The following is a 25,316-nucleotide window of genomic DNA, read 5'->3' as shown; positions in this document are numbered from 1 at the left end:
GGTGCTGCTCAAATAAAAAGTTACACTCACTATGCAGTGCGAAGGTGCCCACAGCCAAAACACATGACATTATCAACTGTATCAAACAATGTGGGCTTCTTTGACAGACAATAAATTCTCAGATATTCCAGTGAATCACATACAGTACCAGTCAAAATTTGGGCACACCTACTCATTCAAGGGTTTTTCTTCATTTTTACTATTTTCTACATTCTACAAACTATGAAATAACACATATGGAATCATGTAGTACCCAAAAAAGTGTTAAACAAATCAAAATATATTTTATATTTTAGATTCTTCAATGTAGCCACCCTTTGCCTTGATGGCAGCTTTGCACATTCTTGGCATTCTCTCAACCAGCTTCACCTGGAATGCTTTTCCAACAATCTTGAAGGAGTTCCCACCAATGCTGAGCACTTGTTGGCTGCTTTTCCTTCACTTTGCAGTCCAACTCATCCCAAACCATCTCAATTGGGTTGAGGTCAGGTGATTGTGGAGGCCAGGTCATCTGATGCAGCACTCCATCACTCTCCTTCCTGGTCAAATAGCCCTTACATAGCCTGGAGGTGTGTTTTGGGTCATTGTCCTGTTTTAAAACCAATGATAGTCCCACTAAGCACAAACCAGATGGGATGGCGTATCGCTTGAGAATGCTGTGGTAGCCATGCTGGTTATGTGTGCCTTAAATTTTTAATAAATCACTGACAGTGTCAACAGCAAAGCACCCCCAACAATCACACCTCCTCCTCCATGCTTCACGGTGGGAACCACACATGCAGAGATCATCCATTCACCTACTCTGCGTTTCACAAAGACACAGCGGTTGGAACCAAAAATCTCAAATTTGGACTCATCAGATCAAAGGACAGGTTTACACCGGTCTGATGTCCATTGCTCTTGTTTCTTGGCCCAAGCAAGTCTCTTCTTATTATTGGTGTCCTTTAGTAGTGGTTTCTTTGCAGCAATTTGACCATGAAGGCCTGATTCACACAGTCTCTTCTGAACAGTTGATGTTGTGATGTGTCTGTTCCTTGAACTTTATTTATTTGGGCTGCAATCTGAGGTGCAGTTAATTACCGATTTCTGAGGCTGATGAACTTATCCTCTGCAGCAGAGGTAACTCTGGGTCTTCCTTTCCTGTTGCAGTCCTCAAGAGAGCCAGTTTCATCATAGCGCTTGATGGTTTTTGTGACTGCACTTGAAGAAACTTTCAAAGTTCTTGAAATTTTAGATATCTTCATGTCTTAAAGTAATGATGGACTGTCATTTCTCTTTGCATATTTGAGCTGTTCTTGCCATAATATGGACTTGGTCTTTTACCAAATAGGGCTATCGTCTGTATACCACCCCTACCTTGTCACAACACAACTGATTGTCTCAAACGCATTGAGAAGGAAAGAAATTCCACAAATTAACTTTTAACAAGGCACAACTATTAATTGAAATGCATTCCAGGTGACTACCTCATGAAGCTGGTTGAGAGAATGCCAAGATTGTGCAAAGCTGTCATCAAGGCAAAGGGTAGCTTTGAAGAATCTACAATCTAAAATGTATTTAACACTTTTGGTTACTACATGATTCCATATGTGTTATTTCATAGTTTTGATGTCTTCACTATTATTCTACAATGCAGAAAATAGTAAAAATAAAGAAGAACCCTTGATTGAGTAGGTGTGTCCAAACTTTTGACTGGTACTGTACATGCCAGGAAACTTGCTAAAATATGAATAGAAGGGCTATTATACTGTGCTTTGCATATACCCCCAACCTACAGTCCTCTTCCTTTCAGCCTCTGGCTCCACCGTTGGAGCCTGCTTTGTGTTCATATTGTTAGGTTGAGACGTGTGCATGTGTGTCACCATTGCTTCTGGAGCCATACAACTCGTTGTCCACCATAGGCTGCTGGGCTTAACTTAAGGGTCCATTGGGGACGGGTGGGGCAATATGGGATGGGGGCACAAAAGGCTGGTAGACGCCCACCTCTGGACGTTCAGTGACTGCCCCCAGAGAGAGGGGCTTAGTCTCTGTGGGCCCAGTAAAGCTCTGGTACACATCCACAGCCTGGTCTCCATAGACACCCATCTCTGCCCCATCTCGCAGGAGATGGCTGTATACAAGTGTGTCCTCGATCGAGGCATAGATGTGGGACTCGTTGTCTTTTCGTGATTTGGGGAACCTCCCGTTGTGCTCTGGTCCCGTTGGGGTTGTAGATGGACACTTGGTGAGACAGCTGTCTCTTCTTCTTCCTACTCAACAGGAGAGAGATCAAAACACATTATCACACACAAAGTAGGCTACTGTAAAGAGAGAAAATTACATTGTCTTAAATAGTCACACTTATTAAGTCCCATAAAGATATAAAGTCCCTATGCATGCCAATTCCTACTTTGACCGCCTTTCCTTCCAGTTCTCTGCTGCCAATGACTGGAACGAATTGCAAAAATCACTGAAGCTAGAGACTCATATCTCCCTCTCTAACTTTAAGCACCAGCTGTCAGAGCAGCTCACAGATCACTGTACCTGTACATAGCCTAACTACCTCATCCCCATACTGTTATTTATTTGTTTTGCTCCTTTGAACCCCAGTATCTCTACGTGCACATCCATCTTCTGCACAGCTATCACTCCAGTGTTTAATTGCTAAATTGTAATTATTACACCACTATGGCCTATTTGTTGCCTTACATCCCTTATCTTACCTCATTTGCACACACTGTATATAGACTTTTCTATTGTGTTATTGACTGTATGTTTGTTTATTCCATGTGTAACTCTGTGTTGTTGTTTGTGTCGCACTGCTTTGCTTTAACTTGGCCAGGTCGCAGTTGTAAATGAGAACTTGTTCTCAACTGGCCAACCTGGTTAAATAAAGGTTAAATCAAATGTTTTTTAAAAATGTATGTGTTCACTTATCATGACAACAATGTCATACAAGTAATCCCTTATTACATTTTTTTTTGTAATTGAAAATACCTAGGACTGTAGCTATATAGAATATAGACAAGCTACAGTACAAGTAAAATACAAATAAATAAAAAATATATCTCCACAACACGCCACACCAGCAGATGGTGATAGTGTAAAAATGTGTTTCGAAAAAGAGCGCATGGAACCGTGGAACAGGAAAAACAACATTTTCTAGCAGCTACTCAGCTAGATAACTAGCAAAAATGTTGCCTAACATAAAATCATTGAGAATGTTGCTTAACAGGCGATTAAAAGCGGCTGTCGACGAGCTATTCGGGGCAGTTGAAACAACGATAGCAGAGTACCAGCGAGAATTATGCCGTTCAAAAGAGGAGAAAGACCGAACGGTAGCAGAGTACCAGGAAAAAGTGTCCCGTTCGGAAGAAGAGAACGCCCGGCTGCAGAGGCTGCTGGATGTCGTTCTTAAACCAGAAATAAAGTTACAGAGACTAGAAGGTGTGTTACTTATTAGCTAAGCCCGTAACAACCATCATTTTATACAGATACCTAATGCATGTTGGTCATTTAAATTTGAGTCATCACTAGCTAAATTTAAATCCAGTTGGAGACAGATTTTCATTCGTTTTCCATTCAAAAATCCGCATGAAGAAAATTCGAATTTTCCCCACCAGTAGCGTTTCCGCCAAACGGAGTGTGGGACGATGTACTTTTTCGTTTAAGGTTTCATGTACCGAATACAAATCACAAGTTCTATATGTTTACATCACATTTTCAACTCTACCAATAGTTTCGTCACAAACATTGTCCCGTTAAATAGCAAATGTGCCTACTTTGGTCTTGGCACGTGTGTTCTAGCCAACAGCCCACATACAGCCTACACTACAGGCTGTGCGGGTAAACTAGTCTACGTAATAATATTATGGATAATAGCGAGAATATTTGTATTTGTCAAGCATCCGTCATCACCACCCTGTGAAATTCATAATTTATTTCATCTGTTTCCCAATAAACCATGGTTTCACGAGTCATAGACGACCATATAATCTCGTGACTCCAAATTTACTTAGATGTGATGTTTATTGTATCAATATTTGCGCATAGAGGCGTTTGCGTCTCCCTTTTTCGCATCACTTATTTTACCGACACAAAAAATGTCTGTAGGCAGTTATACAACTACCGAAAATTCCAGTTTCCATCACAGCTATCGTTATATATATATATGTGTGTGTTCTAGCCAGATACATGTAACTTTTGAGCTACACAGTAACCACATTTCCAGATCGTTTTATGCAAGTCATATATATATATATATATATATATATTACACACACAGACTATATATATATGACTTGGATAAAACGATTATTGGAGGACTAGTGGTTACTGTGTAGCTCAAAAGTTACATGTATCTGGCTAGAACACATTCCTTGTAAGCCAGCATCTCAGCATTAGAATGTACTAGCCAATGTACTAGCTAAACAGTATCATGCTCTTTTTCCCCACAGACCTCCAGCAGCTCACTCTCTCCGTCTCTGAAGAGGAGGTTCCCCCTGAGCAGCAGGAGTGTAGTCTGGGGCAGGAGGACCCTTCCCAGATTAAAGAGGAACAGGAGGAACTATGGGTCATCAGTCAGAGACGAGAGCAGCTTCAAACGATTGATTATGATACTGATTATACTGATGACTCTGCTGATACAGAAGCCTTCATATCTACTGCCAGAGTAAAAGGTGACTGTAATCAGAACCCAAGTCAGTCCTCACATCTTTACCAAATGTTAACCCAACGTGAAGAAAACACAGACAGGGATGAGCTACCCAGCACCACAATGCAAATTGAACAGATTAAAACAGAAAACGTCAGTAACAGTGACTCTCAGCCCCCATCTGCAGTCAATTCAGACTGGTCTGAAACTCAGAGTGAGAGTGGTGAAAGTGATCGGATGGAGAGTGAAGGACCTCCACTCAAGTCCAAGAGAACACAGACAGAAGTTGGACCAAGCTTCCATGTCTGTACTAAAGTCAGAGAATCCACAGAGTTGTCCCATCTGAAATCCCCTATCCCCAGTAATGCTGTTCGTCATTGTAGAATATGTGCAAAACCTTTTATCACCATGACGTCTCTAGTGATTCATGCCCATAGACATAGACAGCTATCTCGTTGTGGTATCTGCGGAAGAACCTTTGAGTCTGTAGAAAGTTTGAAAGAACATCTACATTTTCATGTTGCAAGTACAGGATCACTTTCTTGTTACATCTGTGGTATATGTTTCACAGAGGATGAGGAGGTTTTGCTGGAAGAGCATATGAGCAATCACAAACTGAAACTGGATCGCTGTCTTGGGTGTAAGGAACGTTTCAATTAGAGGTCGACCGATTATGATTTTTCGACGCCGATACCGATTATTGGACGGCCCAAAAAAAAGCCGATACCGATTAATCGGACGTTTTTTTACATTTTTTTTGTAATAATGACAATTACAACAATACTGAATGAACACTTATTTTAACTTAATATAATACATCAATAAAATCAATTTAGCCTCAAATAAATAATGAAACATGTTCAATTTGGTTTAAATAATGCAAAAACAAGTGTTGGAGAAGAAAGTAAAAGTGCAATATGTGCCATGTAAGAAAGCTAACGTTTAAGTTCCTTGCACAGAACATGAGAACATATGAAAGCTGGTGGTTCCTTTTAACATGAGTCTTCAATATTCCCAGGTAAGAAGTTTTAGGTTGTAGTTATTATAGGAATTATAGGACTATTTCTCTATACCATTTGTATTTCACATACCTTTGACTATTGGATGTTCTTATAGGCACTTTAGTATTGCCAGTGTAACAGTATAGCTTCTGTCCCTCTCCTCGCCCCTACTTGGGCTCGAACCAGGAACACATTGACAACAGCCACCCTCGAAGCATCGTTACCCATCGCTCCGCAAAAGCCGCGGCCCTTGCAGAGCAAGGGGAACAACTACTCCAAGTCTCAGAGCGAGTGACGTCACCGATTGAAACACTATTAGCACGCAACCGCTAACTAGCTAGCCATTTCACATCGGTTACACCAGCCTAATCTCGGGAGTTGATAGGCTTGAAGTCATAAACAGCTCAATGCTTGAAGAATTGCGAAGAGCTGCTGGCAAATGCACGAAAGTGCTGTTTGAATGAATGCTTACGAGCCTGCTGCTGCCTACCATCACTCAGTCAGACTGCTCTATCAAATATCAAATCATAGACTTAATTATAACATAATAACATACAGAAATACGAGCCTTTGGTCATTAATATGGTCGAATCCGGAAACTATCATTTCGAAAACAAAACGTTTATTCTTTCAGTGAAATACAGAACCGTTCTGTATTTTATCTAACGGGTGGCATCCCTAAGTCTAAATATTCCTGTTACATTGCACAACCTTCAATGTTATGTCAAAGTTATGTACAATTCTGGCAAATTAATTACGGTCTTTGTTAGGAATAAATGGACTTCACACAGTTTGCAACGAGCCAGACGGCCCAAACTGCTGCATATACCCTGACTGCTTGCACGGAACGCAAGAGAAGTGACACAATTTCCCTAAATATAAGAAATTCATGTTAGCAGGCAATATTAACTAAATATGCAGGTTTAAAAATATATACTTGTGTATTGATTTTAAAGAAAGGCATTGATGTTTATGGTTAGGTGCAACGACACTGCTAAATCATCACCCGTTTGGCGAAGTAGGCTGTGATTCGATGAGAAATGAACAGGCACCGCATTGATTATATGCAACGCTAGATAAACTAGTAATATCATCAACCATGTGTAGTTAACTAGTGATTATGTGAAGATTGATTGTTTTTTATAAGTTTAATGCTAGCTAGCAACTTACCTTGGCTTCTTGCTGCCCTCGCGTAACAGGTAGTCAGCCTGCCACGCAGGCTCCTCGTGGAGTGCAATGTAAGGCAGGTGGTTAGAGCGTTGGACTAACAATGTAAAAATCTGTCGTTCTGCCCCTGAACAAGGCAGTTAACCCACCGATCTTAGGCCGTCATTGAAAATAAGAATGTGTTCTTAACTGACTTGCCACATTAAATAAAGGTGTACATTTTATTTTTTTAACAAATTGGCCAAATCGGTGTCCAAAAATACCGATTTCCAATTGTTATGAGAACTTGAAATCGGCCCTAATTAAATCGGCCATTCCGATTAATCGGTCGACCTCTAGTTTCAATACTCGCCAGGCTCTGACATTGCATATAAGGACTCACACCAGGACTCTTGATCAGGATTGAAAATTGAAGACCGCCTATGACCTGCAGCCTGAGCCTTTACAAGCATACTTTTTTTATTTTGAAATTGTAAAAACAATGTGAAAGTGAGGGAGGCGTAGCCTATATTGTTGTAATCAAACTTGATTAAAACACTACAGCAGTTCTTGCTGAAGAAATCACTCTGGTAAAATGTTCCAGTTCCATATCCTAGTAAAGGAAGCCTGAGTGAGGCCCAATGCGGGTCTGCTGAAGGTCTGTGTATACTGAAATGTTTTTTTTATATCAAGTAAACTATTGAATGGAGAGTGTACCTTCTAATGCATAGTTACCATATGTACTCAAAAGGGATTAAGCCTAATCCTGGACTAAAAAGCACTTTCAATGGATATTAATCTCTATTTTAAAAGGAAAATTATAACCACAAATAGGTGCTAAGTTGCATAAAAAATCAAAGTCCAGACACTTTGAAAGTTAAAAAGCCTTCAGCGTGGGCTAAAACATTAAAATACACCAATGTGTATCAGCTTAGGCCTTCATCAGGGTGTCCTTAGCACCTAGTTGTGGTTATAATCTTTGCTTTTGCATTAACATTCCTCTGCAAGAGCACTTGTGGTTGTTTTGGAATACGCTCCTCTACTTCTTTTTCTTGGAGATGAATCTGTCTGAGAAACCATCCCAACATTTATCATGAAGGGCTATAGAAAAGGTAGCTAGCTCACTTACTTGATCACCACACAGACCACAGCCAACACAACCACCATGAAAACCAGCAGAGCTACCACTGCACTCAGAATGCTGGTCAGAAGCAGGTCTTAGGAACAGGAACACACACACAGGTCAGTATTCACTGATATCCCATTATCAACCCACTCACTAACATAATAATGTTTCAAATCCGGAGGCTGATAATAACACTTATTATACAAAACATTAGGAACACTCCATGACAGACTGACCAGGTGAATCCAGGTGACAGCTATGATCCCTTATTGATGTCACTTGTTAAATCCACTTCAATCAGTATAGATGAAGGGGACAAGACAGGTTAAATAAGGATTTTTAAGCCTTGGTCAAGAACAGGGTATGGTAGTAGGTACCGGGCATATCGGTTTGTGTCAAGAACTGCAACGCTGCTGGGGGTTTTCACGCTCAACAATTTCCCCTATTTATCAAGAATGGTCCACCACCCAAAGGACATCCAGCCAACTTGACTCAACCAGGGCCGGTCCTTGCTGTTCTGCCGCCTGTCATAGAATTACAACATTATGTTAATCACATTACTTTTATATTAGAATGTATCCCCCTATATTAGTACATTCAGACTGTCTGTTATATCTAATAGGCAACAGAATAGTGTTCTTAGTAGAGGTCGACCGATTAATCAGAATGGCCGATTAATTAGGGCTGATTTCAAGTTTTCATAACAATCGGTAATTGGTATTTTTGGCCACCGAATTTCATATTTTATTTTCAAAAACCTTTTTTTTTTTTTTTTTTTCCTTTATTTAACTAGGCAAGTCAGATTAAGAACACATTCTTATTTTCAATGACGGCCTAGGAACGGGGGTTAACTGCCTTGTTCAGGGGGGATTCGTTTTTGCAACCTTCTGGTTACTAGTCCAACGCTCTAACCACCTGCCTTACATTGCACTCCACGAGGAGCCTGCTTGGCAGACTGACTACCTGTTACGTGAGGGCAGCAAGAAGCCAGGGTAAGTTGCTAGTTAGCATTAAACTTGTCTTATAAAAAACTATCAATCTTAACATAATCACTAGTTAACTACACATGGTTGATGATATTACTAGTTTATCTAACGTGTCCTGCGTTGCATATAATCGGTGCCTGTTCATTTCTCATCGAATCACAGCCTACTTCGACAAACGGGTGATGATTTAACAAGCGCATTTGCGAAAAAAGCACTGTCGTTGCACCAATCCGGAGCCGAGAGAGACGGCCCACAGTCCGGAGTCGGCGCAGCGAGAGTCGCCCTACAGTCCGGAGTCGGCGCAGCGAGAGTCGCCCTACAGTCCGGAGTCGGCGCAGCGAGAGTCGCCCTACAGTCCGGAATCGGCACAGCCAGAGTCGCCCTTCAGCCCGAGGTCTCCAGCGACGCGCATCAGCCCGAGGTCTTCAGCGATGCGCCATAGCCCAGAGACTTCGGGAGGGGTAAAGTTTAATATGTATTTAGCGGGGGTGGACAGGTTAGGTTGGGGAGTAAGGTCGGAGCCTGAGCCACCTCCATAGTAGGTGGGTTGGGGAGGGGGGGGTGTAGCACAAGAACCGTCGGTGACGGTGGCCACCCTCCCTTTAGTTTGGGTTCATTCTTTATTTTGGGTTTATTTTTGTGTAAGGTGCATCCGGGGTATGCACCTTTGGGGGGGTACTGTCACGTCCTGACCAGTATAAGGGCTTATTTGTTATTGTAGTTTGGTCAGGATGTGGCAGGGGGTATTTGTTTAGAGTGTTTCGGGGTTTTTGGTTATGTTCTATGTTAGTATATTTCTATGTTCTGGTTTAGTCTTTCTAGTTCTATGTTTAGGGTTATTGGTTTGACCTTCAATTGGAGGCAGCTGTTCCTCGTTGCCTCTGATTGAAGGTCATATATAGAAGGGTGTTTTTGTAATGGGTTTTGTGGGTAGTTGTTTCTTGTGTAGCTGTGTGCCTCACAAGACTGTTTCGTCGTTGTTTTTTGTATTAAGTGTTTTTTTTCTTCATTTTCTTCATATTAAATAAAGAAGATGAGCATTCACGTTTCTGCTGCGTTTTGGTCCAATCATTACGACAACCGTGACACCGTTAGATAAAATACGGACCGGTTCCGTATTTCACTGAAAGAAAAAAAAAGTTTTGTTTTCGAGATGATAGTTTCCGGATTCAACCATATTAATGACCTAAGGCTCGTATTTCTGTGTGTTTTATTATATTATAATTAAGTCTATGATTTGATAGAGCAGTCTGACTGAGCGGTGGTAGGCACCAGCAGGCTCGTAAGCATTCATTCAAACAGCACTTTCGTGCATTTTGCCAGCAGCTCTTCGCAATGCATTGCGCTGTTTATGACTTTAAGCCTGTCAACTCCCAAGATTAGGCTGGTGTAACCGATGTGAAATGGCTAGCTAGTTAGTGGGTGCGCACTAATAGCGTTTCAAATGTCACTCGCTCTGAGACTTGGAGTAGTTGTTCCCCTTGCTCTACATGGGTAACGCTGTTTCGAGGGTGGCTGTTGTCGATGTGTTCCTGGTTCGAGCCCAGGTAGGAGCGAGGAGAGGGACGGAAGCTATACTGTTACACTGGCAATACTAAAGTGCCTATAAGAACATCCAATAGTCAAAGGTATGTGAAATACAAATGGTATAGAGAGAAATAGTCCTATAATAACTACAACCTAAAACTTCTTACCTGGGAATATTGAAGACTCATGTTAAAAGCAACCACCAGCTTTCATATGTTCCCATGTTCTGAGCAAGGCACTTAAACGTTAGCTTTTTTACATGGCACATATTGCACTTTTACTTTCTTCTCCAACACTTGTTTTTGCATTATTTAAACCAAATTGAACATGTTTCATTATTTATTTGAGGCTAAATTGATTTTATTGATGTATTATATTAAGTTAAAATAAGTGTTCATTCAGTATTGTTGTAATTGTCATTATTACAAATAAATAAATAAAAACGGCCGATTAATCGGCATCTGCTTTTTCTTTGGTCCTCCAATAATCGGTATCGGCGTTGAAAAATCATAATCGGTCGACCTCTAGTTCTTAGAACTCTGAGTCTGAGAGGAGCTGCTGAGATTTTAACGCTGACAGTAGATTTACGATGGCTTGGTAATAAGACAACATTCCATTCCATGATTAGTGTCTGTGTGCCTGTCTGTCGGTGCCAGGGAGATCGAATCTCCTTTTTCTCTCCCATATGGCAGATGAACACTGAACTTAACATTTGAGGGAATGACCTAGTGTCTATGTTACATTAGTATTTCTGTATAAACAAGCCGTAAACGACCTTGCGACAGAAAGCTGTTGCGACGTAATCGTGATGTCTGTTGCATGAGAGCACAATGTACCTTTGTATAAATTCTCTCATCTGTGATTTGTCATGAACATCCAGGTGGATGGACATTGCTATAAAATGCTGTGGCTTAGTCCCACTGGTTGAGCTCTCAGGGATCACCTCCAGGGTGGTTACTGACCAACTTCATTACTGCACTAATTAAATAATAAAGTTAAATTGTTTTGAAGAAATCTAAAAGTCTCTCCTTTGATTAGAATAATTCCACCACACGCCCTAGGCGAGACCAAAAAATGCTGCTACTGCAAAACTAGAATACTCCCAGTAAGCAACAAAAAAAACGTTTAAAAGACTGCACCAAAAAATGACACCCAAAAGGCATTGGTCTGTGCTTCCGTGCTCACTGAGGTATAGCCTACAGTATTGCCTGACATTGAATTCTATGAATGCCCATCTATGTGGTAAGCCTACCGTTTGTAAAACACAAAAAATGACAACAGGACCAAAAAAAAGACTTCCAAAAGACGGCGGCTCGTGCTTACTGGGGTGTAGCCTACCATGTGGCCCCCAATGGAATTTGATGAATTCCCATCCATGTACTAGGCCCACTGTTTGTAAAACAGGCCGTTGCATTGGCTTTATTAGTGGATTCCTGTGACTAATCAATTTGGCTATTTAAGCTCTGAATATCAGCGTGAAATGCAAAAGTACTTTTTCGCTATGAACAGCTTGTCAAAAATGGAGGGATACAAACTTGAAACCACTGATCACGACAATGGGTTGAAACTCCTGGAAAACAGTTGTGATTGTCCATTTCATATTGTCCATTTAACTTTGACCTGTTTTTAGGATATGTTGTTAACATTACAGCGCATTTTTTTGTTAATTGAGCGCCATTTAGGTTAGGCTATTTGATGGGAGAAATCTGCATGATGTAAAAAGTGTCCGTCACATTACATGATCATACATTTTCTCTCCAGTCTGTAGGCTACAGAAAAGGCCACATACTCTTTCTACCATATCCTATATCTGCTACATGATTCATGTTAGATCATTTTTTTGACGGAATGATGATGCACAGCCACAGCGATGCGTCTCCAACAGAACCCTGGAGAAACTCGCTGGGAATGGACAAGCAAAGTGGGCACTGCTTATCACAGGGCGGCATCAACGCTCACCTAAAAATCCCATATGCCACTGGTTGAGAAAAATTGTCATTGTTTGGTCAGTTTAGCTCACAAAATGGTCAGTTTAGCTCATAAAATGCCACCCTCGTCAATCCTACCTAATGAGCGAGTCCAAGTTCCAATGAATTCAGTTTGTTCTGAGGGCAAAATGGGGGGGTGCAACTCAATATTAGGAAGGTGTTCCTAATGTTTGGTATACTCAGTGCAGTAAGAGCAGAATGAACAATATATCAGAATAGTATAGAGAAATGCTGAGAAACATTGAGCGTTAGATTTTCACTGCAATTTCAAATTCACTTTAAACAAACAACCTATGGAGAGGGCCAGAGGAAGAAGGGAGTGAGAGGAGATAGAACAACACTGCTTATCATGATGACTGCTCCACGCGGTCGGTCACTCACTCTTGTCCTTGTGCAGTGTGATCTGTGTGAGCACGCTGAAGTCTCCTCTCTCAGGCATACAGATGGACATGTTGAGGTAGAAGCTCTCTGAGACAGTGATCTTCCTGCCTGCCTCCTCGTCCTCCCGCCGGCTGTACATCTCTTCCAGGGAGCCCAGGATTTGCACCCTGATCAAATCACATTCATTTATTTACAGCACTTGTCATAAAGTGCTTTACAGTAATCCGGCCTGGACCCCAAGACCAAGCAAGGTAGAAGCAGGACCACAGTGACCAAGAAAAACTCCCTAGAATGAAGAAACCTAGAGAGGACGTCTCAGAGGGGTACCCCATCCTCTTCTGGTTGTACCTGATGCCCGTGTGGTGGTTGCTGCACTTGGGCTGGCTGATGTTGGGCTTCCAGCTTAGAGGGGACATCGGCGATCCAGGACACAGTGGAGTAGGACTTCATTCCCACAGGACAACTAGGGGTGGCCAGGAGCGTCGGTACTCCTTGCTTTGGGCATACCGTGACGATGTATCTCTCGGTGTGTACATCAGGGGTGAATAACATATTTGCAGTTACAGTACTACTTTTATATAAAACAATTTATTAAAGATGTAACTTTATAGCCAAAAGTATGTGGACACCCGCTCGCTGAATATCTCATTCCAAAATCATGGGGCATTAATTTGGAGTTGGTACCCACTTTGTTGATATATCAGCCTCCACTCTTCTGGGAAGGCTTTCCACTAGATGTTGGAACATTGCTGCAGGGACTTGCTTCCATTCAGCCACAAGATTATTAGTGAGGTTGGGCACTGATGTTGGGCAATTAGACCTGGTTCGCAGTCGGCGTTCCAATTCATCCCAAACGTGTTCGATGGAGTTAAGGTCAGGGTTCTGTGCAGGCCAGTCAGGTTCTTCCACGCCAATCTCGACAAACCATTTCTGTATGAACCTCGCTTTGTGCACGGGGCATTGTCATGCTAAAACTTTGCCACAAAGTTGGAAGCACAGTATCATCTAGAATGTCATTGTACGCTGTAGTGTTAAGACTTCCCTTCACTGGAACTAAGGGGCCTAGCCCGAACCATGAAAAACAGCCCCAGACTATTATTCCACCTCCATCAAGCTTTACAGTTGGCACTATGCATTTGGGCAGGTACCATTCTCCAGGCATCTGTTAAACCCAGATTCGTCCGTCGGACTGCCAGATGGTGAAGCATGATTCATCACTCCAGAGAACGCGTTTCCGCTGCTCCAGAGTCCAATGACAGTGAGCTTTACACCACTCCATCCAATGCTTGGCATTGCGCATGGTGATCTTAGGCTTGTGTGCAACTGCTCGGCCATGGAAACCCATTTCATGAAGCTCCCGACGAACAGTTCTTGTGCTGACATTGCTTCCAGAGGCAGTATGGAACTTGGTAGAGTGTTGCAACCGAGGACAGTTGATTTTTACGCGCTACGCGCTTCAGCACTCTGGTGTTCCGTTCTGTGAGCTTATGTGGCCTACCACTGACCTGTTGTTGCTCCTAGACGTTTCCACTTCACAATAACAGCACAGTTACACCTTTAATTAAAACATATTACCTGCAATCTCCCTGGTGAAGGAGATGAGTAAAGGGTAAGAGAATGGCCACATCTCTTTCCCTCCCATTGTCGAGACTGAAGCTGTGATGGACACGTTGGTGTGGACCTGGACTTTGTGTATGGCTCCCTGAGGGCAGAACTGACCCACGGTGGTGCCGTCATTGTCCTCGGCCACGGTGAGAGTGACATAGCCGTTGCAGGGTTGTTCTGGCAGGGACTGCCTGAGGCTGCCAGTAGTGGGCAGGAGCTCTACCGTGCCATGCTGAGGGGGACGGAGGATCCAGGTGACACTGCCCAGGGGAGCGGGAATACACCTCTCCAGGACGAGCACCGTCAGAGGGACTGGGGCTGCTGGGCAGCCCCTCCACTGACGGCACTCTGTGAGGTTGGAGTCTGTTTGATTGAGTGTGTGGACAGGTGTCTTTTATACAGGTAACTAGTTCAAACAGGTGAAGTTAATACAGGTAATGAGTGGAGAACAGGAGGGCTTCTTAAAGAAAAACTAGCAGGTCTGTGAGAGCCGGAATTCTTACTGGTTGGTAGGTGATCAAATACTTATGTCATGCAATAAAATGCAAATTAATTACTTAAAAATCATACAATGGGATTTTCTGGATTTTTGTTTTAGATTCCGTCTCTCACAGTTGAAGTGTACATATGATAAAAATTACAGACCTCTACATGCTTTGCAAGTAGGAAAACCTGCAAAATCGGCAGTGTATCAAATACTTGTTCTCCCCACTGTACATGTACAGTTGAAGTCGGAAGTTTACATACACCTTAGCCAAATACATTTAAATTCAGTTTTTCACAATTCCTGACATTTAATCCTAGTAAAAATTCCCTGTCTTTGGTCAATTAGGAACACCACTTTATTTTAAGAATGTGAAATGTCAGAATAATAGTAGAGAGAATGATTTATTTCAGCTTTTATTTATTTCATTACATTCCCCGTGGGTCAGAAGTTTACATACACTCAATTAGTATTTGGTAGCATTGCCTTTTAATTGTTTAACTTGGGTCTTACGTTTTGGGTAGCCTTCCACAAGCTTCCCACAATAAGTTGGGTGAATTTTGTCCCATTCCTCCTGACAGAGCTGGTGTAACTGAGTCAGGTTTGTAGGCCTCCTTGCTCGCACACGCTTTTTCAGTTCTGCCCACAAATTTTCTATAGAATTGAGGTCAGGGCTTTGTGATGGCCACTCCAATACCTTGACTTTGTTGTCCTTAAGCCATTTTGCCACAACTTTGGAGGTATGCTTGAGGTCATTGTCCATCTGGAAGACCCATTTGCGACCAAGCTTTAACTTCCTGACTGATGTCTTGAGATGTTGCTTTAATATATCCACATAATTTTCCTACCTCATGATGCCATCTATTTTGTGAAGTGCACCAGTCCCTCCTGCAGCAAAGCACCCCCACAACATGATGCTGCCCCCCCCATGCTTCACGGTTGTGATGGTGTTCTTCGGCTTGCAAGCCTCCCCCTTTTTACTCCAAACATAACGATGGTCATTATGGCCAAACAGTTCTATTTTTGTTTCATCAGACCAGAGGACATTTCTCCAAAAAGTACGATCTTTGTCCCCATGTGCAGTTGCAAACCATAGTCTGGCTTTTTTATGGCGGTTTTGGAGCAGTGGCTTCTTCCTTGCTGAGAGGCCTTTCAGGTTATGTCAATATAGGAGTCGTTTTATGGAGGATATAGATACTTTTGTACCTGTTTCCTCCAGCATCTTCACAAGGTCCTTTGCTGTTGTTCTGGCATTGATTTGCACTTTTCGCATCAAAGTACGCTCTAGGAGACAGTACGCATCTCCTTCCTGAGCGGTATGACAGCTGTGTGTTCCCATGGTGTTTATACTTGCGTACTATTGTTTGTACAGATGAATGTGGTACCTTCAGACGTTTGAAATTGCTCCCAAGGATGAACCAGACTTGTGGAGGTCTACAATTTTTTTTCTGAGGTCTTGGCTCGTTTGATTTCCCCATGATGTCAAGCAAAGAGGCAATGAGTTTGAAGGTAGGCCTTGAAATACATCCACAGGTACACCTCCAATTGACTCAAATGATGTAAATTAGCCTATCAGAAGCTTCTAAAGCCATGACATCCTTTTCTGGAATTGTCCCGATGGCAGCCTCCCCTGTCCTCTGGAGGGCTAGCAGGGTATACGTGTGCTGGTCTGGACATCTCTCAGAGGGCAGGATCTGTCTCAGCCCCATCTGGGTGAAGACCAAATGGAACGCCCGTGGAACCGGGGCCTTCAGTTTCCAGATAAAGGTATGGTTGAAGTTCTGGAGTAGAAGCATTCTAGTTCTAGACTCAATGGGGATGATGTCTCCATTACAGGACCTTGTGGTACAATCTGATGGAAGGAGGGTAGGAGTTAGAGGAAGTCAATACAGAGACACACACACAGGTATGCTCACACACAAAGTCACATATGGAGTATGTATTATGAAAATGCACACAGGTATCCCTCTTGTAAGCACTATGTAATAGCAATATAACTACAGTGTACAATGTGCCTATACTGTAATGACACTGTATTTCTGTACCATGTGGACAAGCTATAGACACTCTAAGGACACTATGGACATTCTAAATAACATGGGACCACAACCATTATAGATTTCATAGAGAGTTCTTACCTATTTCCCTGACCACTTCCACAGTGAAGACTTCCTCTGGTTTGGTGCAGGTGAACTCCATGTTCACAGCAGCTTTGGGGTCTGTCAGCAGCACCACATAATCACTTCCAGCCCTGGAGCAGGACTTCTTCAAGCCTGTACCGGTGCATACAGTAGACTTTGACCCCCTGCCGCGCTCTGAACTCTGGCTGACGTTGAGAGTAGTGCCCTGGTCAGGGGTGAGGGTCAGTGTCACACCCTCTGAAAGAACAACAACCAGGGAAGGGATTGATGAATTAAGGTAGAAGAGTGGCATCAGTTGGGGAGGCAGGGTTGTTCTATACCACATGGGTATTTTACATAACCATACCTCTATCAAAACTATATTAATTTGTACAAAACATAGAATACAAAACAATGTCCTTTTTTGTCTCTGACTGTCAATGAAGACTACTACTCAGCAGACAGAAAAAACAACTGATGTTTTTCTCAGCCTGACCAGAAGTCCTTTTTTTTCCACAGCGTGTTGGAAAAGACTCCTATGACTGAGGGAGTGGGTAGGGAGATGATCGATGTCAACAGCTTGACTCCTCTTCCACGTCTGTGAGCTACGGCCTACTGAACAAACATAGGCCTGGCCGTTCAACAGTTCAAACTGCCATATATCTGTGATGCTGTACCCATAAACGTCCTTATCTTTAGATAATCACTCTCTTCCTCTCCCTCTCTCTCTGAAGCACACACACAAGCACTCTCTCTCTCCTTCTATCTGTCTGACTTAAGCTTTCCCCAAAACCTTACCTAGTAACATAGCCGAGATATAATCTGATTGTGTGACTGTTTGACAATGGAGATGTTACTGGGAAGCCCTGTTTGTCCCTCGCTGTTACATGTACAGCTATTACAGTCCAGCTGTCACTGTTGACAATGGGATAAGACGCGTAAGCAACAACTTACGGGGGCTTGACTAAACATTATTCTGCCTACCTAGCTATATCATTACAAACCAACCTGCTCCTACAGATTGTAGAAAAAACAACAAAGGGATGTGCTGCTAGGATACAATAGTAGTTATTTGTAAATTGAAGGTGCTCTTGATAAAGGGGTTAATTGGTCATCAAAAAACAAGGAGGACCTTTTAAATATATGAAGAGTGCCTGGTCCTCGTCCTCCTTGTTTTTTGATGCTGATCCTAAAGTATTGTCTGACCTATGCAAATACTGCCCTCCCTCCTGTAATCTTCAATGCAAACTCAGTGGCCCTGGTCTACATATAGAAACTGATAAGCCGTTGTTCCACCTGATTCCTAATAAAATATTAGATGAGTTGGAAGTTCTTTCCTTAGTTAGTTGGCCTTTGGATAGAACCAATGCATTCAACAGTCCTCCCATCATTCCTATTTATCCACTGAACCAGACTCATGCATTAAAGATGTTTTCCTATGTTTATTCATAAAGCACAACATGGGCCAGTCAACATCTATGTTGTCTGTCATTTGCATCCCATCTACACACTTTTGTTTTAGGAAACTGACTGGCCTTTCAAAGGTCTGTGTGTGGTTGTGCCAGTGTCAACAACAATTATTGAATGCATAGTCTACCTATAGAATACATCCTCTTCCAATTCAAGAATATCCCTGCAACTTCAAAATACTGTTAGTGTCCATCAGGAAGTGTTATCGTGGGCAACATTTCATAGAACATATCACTGTATACATATCTACATTTCAATCTTTATAGTAAAGGGACAATTGCAATGACCTAGTCATAAAATAAAAAGGAATTCAAATAAACTCCCTATTCTTCAGGGTTTTTTAAAAAAAATTTACAGAATCATAATAATCACAAATATATTAGGGTTCACTTCTAAATGTTTAAAACTATTACCAAATTACCAAAATCTTAAAATGATAATTCTGTTTACTGACACTCAATAGTGACTCGCCCTATATTGGACTAAAGGAGCCTAACGTTACTCCGTAGTCCAAGAACCGTACATGTTCTGTTTAATGGGTGAATTGGCTCTGGAAGCCGAAACAGCCAAATACTCCATCTAAACGTGAATCAAATATCAATTATGGTACTGTTCTAGAAACATAAATCCCTCTGTTTTCATATCACATTAAAATAATTTCACAAATGCAAAATACAAACTTACTGTACTGTATACCGTTTTCATTGGTTTAAACACAGCAGACAGTATTTTTCAATGAAAACATGTTTGTGGCATCTGTCTTCCATCTACACACAGGTGTTAGGAGAAGTTAGTTAGTTAGCACATGTAGTCCACTATGTCTTCAATCTATAACAGGGAAGTATGACTGTGTGAGAATCCTAACCCTATAAAGATGTGTATCAATTTAGCCGAAATGAAAGACAAGGTCCTTATGCTTCCAAAACCAAGCGACGGTTGTTAATGTTCAGATTGAGCATCGCGGCTCTTAATTAACAAAACTCCCCTATTATGTGTAATGTAATGGAACTGAGAGTCATGATCAAGGGCTAAGCAGTGACTTACCTGATAGAACGACGCGACGCGATCCCCAAAAGTTGCAGAGCACAGCCGACCGTTGATAAAGTCATGCCTTTACTTTCAGCGTCGGTATCTCAAACGATAAGCGATCTAACGGAACTAAAATTGGCACAATTCGCGACTTTATGGCCTTGGACCTGCGTGTAGTTCTTTCGCTTTGAGTAAAATGGGTTACACCTACATTTGCTGTCCTGCTGTGTGACATCACTTCTCAGGTAAAGCGTTCCTCTTGCAGTCATTTTGACAGGTGAGTTGTTGCTTGAAGAATTGCAACATATTTGAACTCGGTGACGTTTTTTTTTTAAGTTTCTAGGAAAATAAGCTTTACTGTAATTCAAAATGAACAGACCGGGGTCTGATAGGTATTTAGTCAAATCTAGCCTTTTAGACCTCGGTAGCAAGCTTCACTGGACCAATGGCACATATCATTTGGCCCTACCATGAGCTGTTGTTTTTCTTTACCAAACAAGTTAAACTTAACTGAAAATAGGGTGATCATCATTAGACTACTTGGTGCTCAAAATCGAAATCAATGACTTGTTATTATGTAATAACTCAATAATGCCATTTTAGATTGTACAGCAGAGCAGAAGCCATTTTTCGGTAACACCCAAGCACACATGGCAAATATAGCACACATACCATCTACGCATTAGAGCCATGTGCTGAATTCACCTGACACACCTAGACGATGCAATAGCTAAAATTCTGGGGATTGGGACTGACAGTGAAAGAAACAAGATTGAACAAACAATGTGATTGACCATCCGTGAATTCACCAGAGAGTTAGATGGTGGTGAGGGCCTGAGATGCAGAAAGCAATGACGGGGATAATGACTGTGAACAGGAGCAGCAAGGAGGATCAAAAAAAGGGGGTGCAAGGAGCTTGTTGAGAGAGATTCCTCTCTCCTTTCACAAACAGAATGTAACACAAGGATGCTTCCCACTGGGCACACCATGTCATTTCAACGTGGAAATGTGGGTAATATTTGTTTGAGATGTTGATCAATGAGATTTCAATCTTTATTCACCCACTCAAAATGACAGCCATAACTTGTTTGAATTCCCAATGTATCACTGTGCTTTCAACCATTTTAAAAGCACAACCAAATTCTAATGAAAAAAAGATCTCAGATTTTTTATTTAGTTGTCATCTAAATGTGTAATTATTTCATTTTCAACCATTTAAAAGCACATTTAAATGCTTAATCTCATAGCACAATCAAATTACCTGGATTGCAGTTGAGATTACATGAAAGTACACAGTGCAAGTGATCAATGTTTTTCGAGATTCTGCACAGATTATTATAGCAATTGTGAAGATCTCCACAGACCTGCAACCTTTGCATGCTATCTTGAACATGCACACTTTCTATGATGACATAAGAAGACATTTATAGCTACAGTAGGCTAACCTCACATTGTGACCATGGATGTGTTACTCATTTTAAGGTTGAATTACATTAGTTTGTAAGATATACTTAATTTTAGGCTATTTACTCTATTACAAAAGTGATATTGAATTGTGTTTGGTTGACAACGCAACCATACAATTTGTTAACTTGTCGACAAGTTAATAGGCTATTTACTGTATCGCAAAAGTGATATTGAATTGTATTTTATTGTCAATGCAACCAAATATCACTATTTGAAGGAGATTTATATTTTGTGCTGCTGACAGTCTGGTGTTAATTCCAGTTTGTCTACAAATTAATAATTGATATGTTGGATTCAAATCGTAATCTCAACCAAGAAAAGTTAAAGAATAGGACTAAATCAAATAAAACTTTATTTAAAGTGCATGTAATGTTTGATTTGATTTAGTCCTATTCTTTAACTTTTCTTGGTTGAGATTACGATTTGAATCCAACATATCAATTATTAATTTGTAGACAAATTGGAATTAAAGGCAGACTTATTCAGTGGCACAGATGGAACTATCCAAGCAGAAGATACATGTCCTTCAAATGGTGATATTTGGATGCGTGGACAACTGAACACAATTTAATGTCCAGTTTGTATAAACATTTATCATTTATATGTTGGATTCATGTCTCCATCTCAGAGAAAAATCTAAGTTAAATAATAAGACCTAATCTAATCAAAGTTTAAATGCACTTTAAATAAAGTTTAGTTTGATTTAGTCCTATTCTTTAACCATGATTTTTGGTTGAGATGGAGACGTGAGTCCAACATTTCAATGATTAACTTGAAGATTACATTTGAACTCAACCAAAGCTTGAAACCCTAGGCCTATATGTATGGTCTATTTTTTGTTGAACCCTGGGTTGAATTGAAACAATAGCTGTAGATTCCATGTCACCATATGTTGACAAATTCAACCAGTTTGTACACAGTGGTTTGTGTGTTACTCAGAAACACATAAGCACATCAACTTGCTTACCTAAATATTCTCATCGCCTACTCACATTTGAAAAATGAATGCAAATTCCCAGCTGCTATTCCCGAAGCTCTCTTAAACAGAGAATGGAGTGTTGTCGTTTCTCTTTCAGTTAAAGAACATAGCACATTTCACCGACCCAGTCTATTTGCGTAATCGGCCACTAAGCAGTTAGTTAAAAATAAATAGGTCTCCTCACCTCCGTATTATATAAAACGAATACATTTTATTTATTTATTCATTCATGTTATCTCATACAAATAAATACAAATAGGTTATCAGCTTAGTTTTAAGTGTGTTATATATCTAAATCTAACATTATAAATAATATGAAACAATATCTGAGAGGGGTTGCCAATATGTCAAAATATTTGATACAACATCAAAATAAATTCAGGTAGGCCTATGACATTTATGCATTTATTCTTGACAAGATCTACCCACCACATATTACAACACACTTTTTAACTCAAGTTCATGAGAAAAACTGCAATTTCTCTCTACATAAACACAACAAATAGCAGGCCTCAGTGGTGTGTGTAGTGGAGGGTATGCGCAGGTTTACACCATATACCCAGTTATTTTTCAGTGGGCATTGCGTATATTTCTTAATGTTTAGCTTAAATGTTGATCAACTATTATTTCTTCACATTTTAGATGCAGCAATGGGCACACGGCGGTAGGCCTACATGGGAATGTTCCAAGATGCAGTTAGCCGCAAAACACCATTCTAAAATGTGCACAGCATATGTGAGAGGTTAGATATAAGGGAGATCTAAAGATGCAACAACCTTCATCGGTTGCTAATATGAATAGGATAATGCCTTTGGCTGCTAGACAAAGAAATAAAGTTGAAAGAAAACCAGTAGAACAGGAGAACGCATATGAGGAAGTCTTAATAAAATTATTACCTCCATGTTTCTATGCAATGGTAAGACATCCCTCATAATATGAAGTAAAATGTCCAGTTTTCAAACAATTAAGGAACAGGAAAAATATAGCGATGCTAATGATAGGCCTAACTCTCTTCTGGTAGATGGAAAGGCTTTCCCAAAAACCTTGTCAATTAAATGTTAACTAGCTACAAAGTAGCCTAAGCCTACACAAAAATTGTTTTATCTTACATTTTTCCCAGACCTCAAAAGTGGTCTCCTGATGTGGTTTAAGCATTTTTATGGACTTAGAACATCCAATTTTGTTGTTTTTCTATAAAACAAAGTGTGATTTTGAGAGTGAAAATCTGAAAAAATACATCTGAAATCTTTGAATTTCTGATTTAGTTGACAGCCTAATTTATCTGTTTCAATATTACGCCTACTATTAGCCTACTTGCACAGTACAGCTTGTGTTGGCCTGACTGTGAAAGACCAATATGAGATTTATAATTTTAGGTAATACAGAATGAATGTCACTGTTTCTCATAGAATTTTTCACACAGAGCGCCTTTCCTTCGCCGGGCAGGCCGTTTGGGACATTTTTGCCAAAATTAAGAGTATACCTATTCTTCAGGCACCACTACACCACTGCCTATAGGCAATAATCCTACAAATATTTAAAACCATACAAACACTGTTTACAGTGAAATGTTGTTAACACACTACATATGCACCTATTCTATCGCCAATGTAATACAATAACACAGCCTACCTTTAAAACTATTGGTCTTCTTACAATGAAGGCCTATAAATAGGAAATAGACCAAAACCAAAAAGCAGTCTTTCATTCTAAACGGTAAAATTGGAAACGGACATTCTTTCATACGGGTAGAATGTGAAAAAAAAAGTTGAAATATGTATTCTACAGTATTTTTTGCCTCTTGGCTTGGGGTTTATCTCCAGAATTCTTTATCTCGGCCTTCTCTGTTCCATTCCGTTGGGCAGAAATCCTGCAATAATAGGCACCGGCCATATGAGGGCAGCAACACTCCACACTATTATCACTAGAGTCATGAAACAAGCCACTAGAGTTGACTCGATGGGTTTACGGTTCAATCTCCAACTTTTGTCCCCATTTAGTTCGTCAAGGCTGAAGTCAACACAGCAGAAATTGATGGGATCCCCCGTCTGCTGAGCCTTTGACTTGCCGAATCGCCGGTATCGTGACATGCCACATCCAACACACAGTCTAAACTCCTGCTGGCCGCCGGTGACTCCGAGGTGTTCGATGAGAACAGGTGAGATGGCTCTGTTGATAGCAGCAGAGAAAAAAGCCCTTCCATTGTTATTGGCGGTATATATAAACACATCGCACTGGAAACCGAAGTTGTTGTCCCAATGAGCCACCAGCGAGGTGGGGAAAAGTCTCTGCACGCTGACGTTGCACTGTGGCAACGGCTGTAACGAAGTGTCTGACGAGGAGGCTTCGCTCTCCTCCACGGATCTCTTCGAGTAGTGCACGTCTACCTCCAAGTTGGCCAAGAATCTGTTGGTGGAGTTGATGGGGGGTAACAGGAGGTCCTCGTCGCTCCAGCCGTGGCACCGCTGGAGTAGTCCGGCTACGGTGGTTAGGGCCAGCAGAAAAGTCGGGGAGTTGCTCAGCATGGCATTGGGTGCGTTGGTCCTACTTGCATGATGTTCCGTGGGGATGCAAGGCAACTGACGAGGCGTGTCCGTCGTTAATAAAATGCAGAAAACGGCCGTCTCCAGCGCTTACACAAACATCCACAGTGTGCATCTTCCGTTGCCGGAGAGGACAGTTAGAAACGTCAGTTGCCCGTCACACGCACAGTGCGCGCCCCCTCCCTCGATTTGGTTCAGAAAGTAACTGGCTTCTTGCCAAACTGCTACTGGGCGCTACTTTGTAAGCGATGGGCTCTGATGTGCTGCGAGGACCCTGGTAGTCTCTCTCTCTCTCTCTCTCTCTCTCTCCTCTCTCTCTCTCTCTCTCTCTCTCTCTCTCTCTCTCTCTCTCTCTCTCTCAGGTGTGTGAGGAAGGAAAGCAGGAGTAGCCCTATCTGGGAACATGCACTGCAACCTTCGCGCCTCTCTTTACTTAATGCGTGACGCGGCTTCAGGGACAGGGTGGGTGGAAGATGCTGTGCGCAAATACAAGGCATTCCCCCTCCTCTTCCTCCCTCCCTGTAGGATATCTGCAACTCAGGGACGGATAAGTTATTGTGTAATGTATGATTGTGTCAAAACATATCACCCTTATTGCTTTCTATTTGGCCAACTGAGTCCCTAGGCCCAAAGCCTCTAATATGAATTGTGATGCAGGAAAATATGTCTCCTTATGACTCAAATTTTGACTTTGTCAAAAGAGTAAACCGTTCAATGGTGCTAAAGCGGATTCGAGATTCAGCACCATTGAACTGGACAGTAACCCATGAACTCCAATGTTCAGCACCGCTGGACAATGGATTGGGAGAATTCCCTTCCAGGGTGACATTT

At 41.5% G+C, this 25,316-nt stretch overlaps 3 protein-coding genes across 3 annotated transcripts; 1 reads left to right on the top strand and 2 right to left on the bottom strand.

The window, feature by feature from the left end:
- Positions 1–1,911: 1,911 nt before the first annotated feature.
- Positions 1,912–19,698, bottom strand: LOC106579030 (CUB domain-containing protein 1). Its single transcript, XM_045712853.2, has 7 exons — positions 19,512–19,698; positions 17,016–17,255; positions 16,431–16,729; positions 14,364–14,625; positions 13,144–13,279; positions 12,789–12,955; positions 1,912–2,249 (listed from the first exon to the last, which is right to left on the bottom strand). Exons 2-7 carry the CDS (start codon positions 17,074–17,076, stop codon positions 1,912–1,914), a joined length of 1,263 nt encoding a protein of 420 aa, XP_045568809.2. The 5' UTR covers positions 17,077–17,255; positions 19,512–19,698.
- LOC106579331 (uncharacterized) lies at positions 3,107–7,365 on the top strand. Its single transcript, XM_014159163.3, has 2 exons — positions 3,107–3,426; positions 4,437–7,365. The coding sequence occupies exons 1-2, from the start codon at positions 3,174–3,176 to the stop codon at positions 5,291–5,293; spliced, it is 1,110 nt and encodes a 369-aa protein (XP_014014638.2). The 5' UTR covers positions 3,107–3,173; the 3' UTR covers positions 5,294–7,365.
- A 2,635-nt stretch (positions 19,699–22,333) lies between the features above and the next one.
- On the bottom strand, positions 22,334–24,914 carry LOC106579338 (transmembrane protein 158-like). The gene has a single exon (XM_014159176.3). It carries the CDS (start codon positions 24,465–24,467, stop codon positions 23,772–23,774), a length of 696 nt encoding a protein of 231 aa, XP_014014651.1. The 5' UTR covers positions 24,468–24,914; the 3' UTR covers positions 22,334–23,771.
- Positions 24,915–25,316: the final 402 nt, after the last annotated feature.

This window comes from Salmo salar, chromosome 02, assembly GCF_965601325.2.
Source record: "Salmo salar chromosome 02, fSalSal1, whole genome shotgun sequence".
NCBI lineage: Eukaryota > Metazoa > Chordata > Actinopteri > Salmoniformes > Salmonidae > Salmo > Salmo salar.
The sequence above is the reverse complement of the archived record's forward strand: the minus strand, read 5'-3'. Positions and strand labels throughout refer to the sequence as shown.